Source organism: Cannabis sativa, chromosome 1 (assembly GCF_029168945.1).
Source record: "Cannabis sativa cultivar Pink pepper isolate KNU-18-1 chromosome 1, ASM2916894v1, whole genome shotgun sequence".
In the NCBI taxonomy this organism is placed as follows: domain Eukaryota; kingdom Viridiplantae; phylum Streptophyta; class Magnoliopsida; order Rosales; family Cannabaceae; genus Cannabis; species Cannabis sativa.
The window spans coordinates 36100891-36108743 of record NC_083601.1 but is presented as its reverse complement, the minus strand read 5'-3'; the positions used below and the strand labels follow the sequence as shown (position 1 = coordinate 36108743).

At 31.7% G+C, this 7853-nt stretch overlaps 1 protein-coding gene across 1 annotated transcript; it reads right to left on the bottom strand.

Moving 5' to 3' along the window:
• Window positions 1–3770: 3770 nt before the first annotated feature.
• Window positions 3771–7154, bottom strand: LOC115704849 (1-aminocyclopropane-1-carboxylate synthase). The gene is made up of 4 exons (XM_030632061.2): window positions 6771–7154; window positions 6531–6662; window positions 6212–6372; window positions 3771–5342 (listed from the first exon to the last, which is right to left on the bottom strand). Exons 1-4 carry the CDS (start codon window positions 6942–6944, stop codon window positions 4241–4243), a joined length of 1569 nt encoding a protein of 522 aa, XP_030487921.2. The 5' UTR covers window positions 6945–7154; the 3' UTR covers window positions 3771–4240.
• Window positions 7155–7853: the final 699 nt, after the last annotated feature.

The following is a 7853-nucleotide window of genomic DNA, read 5'->3' as shown; positions in this document are numbered from 1 at the left end:
TCTCCATAAATAGAATAAATGTTAGTAAATGGTGGGGATCTTCATTACACTTGATTTTACTAACTTTATTTAGAACTTGTGTGAATTTCATCAAGAATATGTATTCCAACAAGTCAAAATCGGTGCATACTAGAATTCTATCATATTAGAAATCATACAAGTCAATTAATTTTGAAGACATGGACTCAAATTTTGCATCTCTTTTTTAACGATTACTCACATAAATAATTTTTCTACAAAAGTATGGATTTATATGTTTCAAAGACATTTAAATCTTAAGTAGAGAAATGGTGCATTTTGCATATTAAGATAGTGAGATCAAATATAAAATGGAGAATACTACATCAAAATTCGTGAGTATGGATAAACTCCCAGTGTATTTGTAAAGTTTCTTTAAAAGCATGGGTTCATTGCTCGATACATATGCTTGGTACACCCAAATTATAGTGTGTAACAGATTTAAGAAACTAAGTATTTTTTGGACATGGGGTGGAGCCTACATAGCAAACTCCAATCTTTCCTAAATCTTTGTCTATTGATACTCAACAATGGGGTGTACATATCGAATCGTGTTCTAACCAAAGTTGTTTCTCAAACATATTTTGAGTTGTGATAAGGTTGAAAACCGACTTAATGACATGTACACATTTTATAAATACCCATATATAGTTAGAGTACAATTATCAAAGAAAAGATCTGGGCCCTAAACCATAAATGAGCATATTTCATTTGAAAAGCTATAAGATTTAAGGGTTACATATTTTATTATCCATCTCACAACACTAGAATTGTGGAATTAAGAATTGACTTGATCAGTGGGAGTGATCAATCTAGGAACCTAGTTTCCGAGAAAGATCATTCATATTTTCTCAAACTTCCACCTCAAGTATTAGATTAATTATGATTTAGTACAACAACCCTTAAGGTTAATGGTTATTGAGAATTCATAACTAATCATTAATAGTCTACAAGTCATTGATAAAATTCTAATAAGTTATGTTATTTAGTAATTGCTTATAATTTCTAAAATAACATGCATATTGAACCATTTGCTCTTTTAAGAGTTTGTTGGTCCATCCTTAAGATGACTTATTAGAACAATAAGATCAATGTTTTCTAGTGATTACATTTTGTACAATAAGAGTTCAACTACAATATTAATTTGAGACACAAATTAAATTATAAAATGATAAAGAATTGAAGTTGTAGTACAACATGCCATGAATGAAGAAATGAATATCTTAAAGAGCAATAAAGTTTATCTTTAGTAAAGTTACCTAATGGGGTGGAGAACATTAATTAAGCATAAGTTTTTTCACCAATAATATTCATTAGGCAACATTGAGAAACATAAAGATATAAAAGAATATTCATTGCTAAGAAGTTCATTTTGAAATAAGAATCAGTAATAAATGAGATTTACATTCTCACTTGTTTTTATAAAAGATTCTATTATAGACCTTGGCATTTGTTGCTTGTTTTAATTCATCAATCAATTCCAAACAGTGAACTAGAGGAGAAGGTATATAGACTGCCATAAAGATTTTCCTCTAATAAGTGGTGAACATATGCAAGCTTAAAGTGTCTACTTATAGATTAAAACAAACATCTCACAAATTGGTATTATATCATCTTTTCCTTTAGGTTTGAAAAGAGAATTATGAAAATAATTATATACCAGAAGGTTAGTGGGAGTAATATTTGTTTTATACGTAGACAATATGTTACTTGCAAATGATGATAAAAGTTTTCTATATAAGTTGAAATAATTCATATCTCAAATTATTATTTTGAGATAATGCATATAAATAACATATATAATTTTAATTAATTAGAGAGTAGCCACAGCATCTCTGATTAAATAAAATTATGTATTATTCATCAGATATAACTTTTATCTTTAAAGTGTGATAAATTCAACTCGAACCAGCATCAGAAAAATGATCTGAAGTGAGAATAAATTAAGAACATTCATTTGCTTCTATTTTAGAAGCCTAATGTATGCCTAAGAGTTTGAATAAGACTTTGCATTACATTTGTTTCAGGATCGTTAAGTAGTATCAGAATAACTAAAGTTAAGACCACTTTATTTTTCATACAAAGTGATGAGGTATCTTTAAGATACTAAAAATTATATTCATGCATATTTTAAGATGAATTGACCATCTGGAAATATAGTTAACCAATTAGATTCTAACATACTTCACTGGTTGTATTTATTCACGTAAATCAATATTTTATTACGTCCTTAAGATTACCAGTAAGTTATATTGTAGAGAATCTTGATTGTTATTTCCACTATAGAAGTCAGATTCATTTATTGTTTTGAGGATACATCTCGTATGATGTATTATAGAGTTTCATAGTAGGCCTAGAGTTCAGAAGTACAGTTTCATTAGGCCATTAAGAAAATTTTGCGATAAATTCAGCTACACTATTTATGGCTAATAACTATAAGAGTATTGGTCGAAGCTAGCATATCGACATTAAGTATTTAGCCATAAAAAAGGCGTGATAAGTGGTCATTAATCACGCAAACTGAATTGGGTAATCGCATATCCTTGACTAAAGGCATGCCGCAACACAAATTCAAGGATCATAAAGTAAATGTGGGATTCAGTTAACCTATATGCAATTTTTATATTTGTACAACCAAAAATTATTCATTGAAACTCTAATTTCGATATTTTCTCATATTTATGTGCACCTTAATTTCATTTGAGAAAGTTATCGTAAGAGGACCTGAATAAACATAAGGGTTAGGGTTTATTCACTTAAGTACATTGCCACATAAAGTACATTGTTATATAATAAATATATCGTAATACATGGAAGATAATACTCGACTTATAATGAGGACATGTCGCTATGATTCGTATGTTTATTATATAATGAGGAACGTTTGGGTTTGAATGTTTTAGTTTAAATACTGACCAAGTGGGAGAATATAAGAATATTTCTATATTGGGAAATATATTTCTATTTAAGGAAATAAATAAATAATTGATTTTCTGATAAATGAATATTTTATATTCATTGAATCTGGACAAAATCAATTATGTAATATTCTATATATGGTCAGATTTCTATATTCATTACCTGATTTGATTTCCTGAATTAATTGTCAAAATATTCTGACAATTAATGTGGCACAGATACTGATGGAGTATCTCACCTATAAATATAGGGTCTCGGTCCCCGAGCTCCTCACTCATTCTGTTCATAACAGCAAAATCCATCTAAAGAGAGTTGAGAGAGCGAGGAAGCCCGATTACCCACATCAATCGGTTTCTTTTGCAGATCAAGCTTATGTGGGATTAATGCTCAAAGAATCAATGGCTGGAGGTATTTCGATCCTTATATTCATATAATGTATATGTTTATTCATTCCGCATGTTATATACACATACATATATTTTATATTATACATATAAATGTCTAACAACTTTAACTCATTAGAGAAATTTTATTCAGTTAATTTTACATTCTAATTAATTCGTTTTCTTCCGCAATATATATATTAAAACAGTAAATATTTATCCAAACAGTTGCCATTAAATTTTGTGAAACAACTTATAATCACTCAACATTTAAGCAGCCGCATTGATTAGGGTATTAAGTAATTATTAGAATAGAAAGTTGATTAAAACGTTTGTGGACAAAAACAAAAATGATATTAAAACGAACACGTGCTCGTATAATAATAACAAAAACTTGCAGTAAATAAGGGCTAGCTGCGTGGGGTGGGGGTACTCCAAATTCAATCACAATGTATAATCGATTTTACCACATAAAAACGACAGTATAATGAATATTGCATACATAATAAGCAGATACAACCAAGCAAATATCAGTTACAATCAAATCCAATCTTGAAATACTTGCACACACATTGATTAGACACGTACGTATACTTTTCGACCCTCCCAACTAATAAAAAAACCCCAAATTAGTACGGGCTCCAAACAATTTGGGAGAAAAAACGACATCTAGCCATATACATAGTTACAGCTAAAAATTATTCAACATATCCTGTTACACTAGCTAGCCAGCTATACCATTAGCAAACCTTATTTTTAATATTATACGATCGCCTACTTCTCCGTGGTACGGTCAATTAAAAGACTGAAAACGACACCTTTTATTATGTCGTTCGAAACCACGTACGGACAGATCCATCACTACTACTACTCCTTATTATTAGTAATAATAATTATTTCCAAATCAAGATTATTATATTTTAATTTCGAGCACGAACAAGTGGCGAATGAGGCATTGGAGAATGAGGAGACATCATATGATGAGGAGACATAAAACCACTTGCGGCATCATCATGATATCTCTTTGACTTATTAAAGCTAAGACTCAGGTTAGAATTACGCCAAGCGCTCCTTTTCGTTGTTGTGGTAGTTGTTGTTGTGGTTGTTGTAGTCGTGGTTGTGGTGGTTGTTGTCATGATTGACTGATCATCTTCAAGATCCTCAACTACCTCCTTTTTACCAACGAAAGAGTGAATCCTTTGGAGAGCAATGTCTACGGTTGCGTCTTCCATGTTCGCAAAGCAAACCCTGAACCATCCTGGTTCGGGGCAATGGAAGGAAGATCCAGGGGAGACGTTGAGCTTGATGTCATAGACGATCCAGCGCCATAGCGCCATCTCGGCTTCGAAAGATGGCTCGTTGAGAAGATGTCTCAAGTCCATCCAGAAGAAGAGTCCAGCATTTCCCTTTAGACATGATATGCCTACTTTCTTTAACCCTTTGGTGAAGTGAGCGTGCCTCTTGGCCAGCCTCTTCGAGCTTTCGGCCAGGAATTTGGACACGAAATCTTCGTCCGACAACATCGCAGCCAGCATGTGCTGAGTCTGCGACGACACCAATCCGAAACTGGACATCTTTCTTGCACAGCTTACGACAGCGTCGTTGTAGGAGTAAACAATCCCTACTCGGAACCCCGGAAGACCCATGTCCTTAGAGAGTGAGTAAACGACATGAATTAGGTCTTTGTTAACTTTGTCGTTTCCCATCTCTTGAATGACCTCCGAAACGCTGACGTATTCGGGTGAGCTGAAAACTGTGGCTGCATAGATCTCGTCGCAGACTAAGTGAATGTTGTTGTCGTTTACGAATGTGACCAGGCTTTTGAGTGTAGCTCTGTCGATTGTCGTTCCAAGTGGGTTTGATGGGTTGGTTATGAGTAGTCCTTTCACATTAACGCCGTCGTTTTGGGCTTTCTCGTATGCTGCTTCGAGGGCTTGTTTGGTTATTTTGAAATTGTTGGAGCTCTCGCAAGGGACTGGAATTATTTTCACTCCGGTTCGCCATCCCAAATCACGGACAAAACTGTAATTTTGATTGCAAATATGGTCACGATCTCATTAGTACGTGGAAATTATAAAATTATATTTATATGGAAAATAATTAACATGTATATCTAATTAAGAATATATAGAAATTTATTAATTAATATGCTTATTAGCGAAGGAAGTTTCATTTTGTCGTCACAATCATTACGTACGCTGACTATATTTTTATTTGAAGAGTGATAAATTAAATCTTTATTTTATCAACTAGTTAATTATGATTTCAGTGGTGACGTTTTAAGAAAGTAATGTGTCTTTAATAAAAGTTGGTGGACCCCGAAACAGAATGAACAAAGTTAATAAAAAATGAGTTTTGGGATTTGTCCAAACATAATAAATACATACAAATATTCTGTCTAATGGCAACTTCACGAATGGTTTTGAACTTTGACTATTTGTTGGGATTTGCTGACCAATTTTTAAGGTGGGTTGGTCATCGTAAATAACCGAAAGTCATACATATATAATAACTCATTAGTACTCCTAAATAAAAAATTATAATACATTAATACACATATTGAAGTCCATATATGTACATGTTTTAATATATTTTAATATTTGATTTAGTTTTCTTGACTAATATTCCTACACGTGCATACTTTGTCAAACTCAGACAGAAGATTGCTAAAACTTATAACTAGTATAATCAGAATGTCAGAAATTTAGGTTTTTACCAAATTCCAAAAACAAAGATTTTTCCTTTAGGTCTAACTTCTTTTTTTTCTTTTATTATTATTAATAATAAAAAAAATTCCTTCCTTTTTAGTAGTTAAATTTAAATACGTATTTAGAAGAGCACACAGATAATATACTAATTAATATATTATAAAGAAACAGAGTGGTCCGTACGCTGGGTAATAAGGCGAAGGAACGAGAAAAGCGTCGCCCGGGTCGGCAAGACAGAAAATGACGAGTTCATTAGCTCCGGTGGCTCCTCCGCCCATCACTATTCTGTCCGGGTCGAATGTAACCCGACAACCTCTCACCTTTGACATGAACTTAGCAATTGCCTGAATTCATAATAATATATAGAGAGAGACTCATGATGAATATATATAAAATGCCATGATTTATCGTCACAAAAAATAATAAAACAGTTCAACATTCATTATCAATCTTTATTTCCCCAGGTTTTAATTATAATATATATATAGATATAGATATATACCTTTCTGAACTCTGAGAAACCATGATAATCTTGAAAGATAGCTACGTGCTTGAAATCGTGAACCCCTTCAGCTGTGCATATAGAGGCTTTTGGATTGTTCCTAATCCACGCTTGAATCAAGTCGAAGCAAAGCTGAGAGAGAGATCATTTACATTTTCCACGTTACAAATTAAATAAAATTAGTTGCAGGAATGAAGAGTTAGTTAATATATATATATATATATATACATAAATAAATACCTGATTTTCTGCGAGACCCATTTGGATAACACCTCCGGGATTTTTGGCAGGATGGAAAGGGTCTTTGTCGTAAGCCTTCCAACCATCGAAATATGGTGTATTCTCACCATGTCCATCGTTGGTCGCAATTTTTGACAGACTTACTTGACGCTTCTCACTTCCTAAACTCATCATATTTTTTTACTGTTTGTGTGGGTGGTACGTAGCTATTGAATTATATGAAAGTATATGTAGCGTTGTTTTAATTTGGGGTGGATTGAGTATGAGAATATATGTTTATATAAAAAAGGAAAGATATATTATTTTAGAGTTTGGATGGATGAATGAAGTGTTTGGAGAGAGTACGGTATTTATAGAACATGCAGATATGTTATGTGAGTAATGGGATCAGCCTTGTTTAATGTGAATCAAAGTAAGAAAAGTCATTAAAATTCTGATATTCTAAAGTCATTTGTTTGCCACATAGTATAATAAGACGACGCGCCTTTCATCAAGTCAATTTTTCTTTTTCTATTTTTTTTCCTTATTAAAAAATAACATATTAACTATAAATGAGTAGTATATATATTTTGATTTGTTAGGTCAGTGTTGACGCGTGATAGATATATGTAACACTAACATGATAGATAATGATACTCTAAAAAAGCTAAATAATAGGATAACTAAGAGATATATATATATAATTTCTTAGTCGTGTATTCAAAAATACAAATATATATATATACGTGTTTTATTATATGTGGCCATCATGTACTCTCTTCTTCATGGCCGTAGAAGATTTAGTATATGGAATAGTGTTCTTGATCTTGAGTAATTCACTGTTAATAATAATTATGTCACTAAATTTAATTAATTAAATGAAACTAATTAGTTTTAATTAATTACATGTCACGTTATCTTTATGAAGAGGTTAATTAATTATATTATATTTGATAGGTCAAAATAGGATAGTTGTTATCTTGAGATATAACAATGTTTTTTTTTAGGCAAAAACACTCAAATAGTTATATATTATACTTGGTAAAATTTATATATAACAAATTAATCTAATTCTTATTGAAAAAAGAACAGTTAATAAGCATC

Bases quoted from the DNA above. Each gene is read 5' to 3' on its own strand.
- LOC115704849 (XM_030632061.2), bottom strand. From the start codon at position 6,944: ATGATGAGTTTAGGAAGTGAGAAGCGTCAAGTAAGTCTGTCAAAAATT. The intron at 6,663-6,770 runs GTATTTATTTAT...TCTCTCTCTCAG, and splicing joins TGGGTCTCGCAGAAAATCAG to CTTTGCTTCGACTTGATTCA. The intron at 5,343-6,211 runs GTACGGACCACT...TCAAAATTACAG, and splicing joins CCTTCGCCTTATTACCCAGC to TTTTGTCCGTGATTTGGGAT.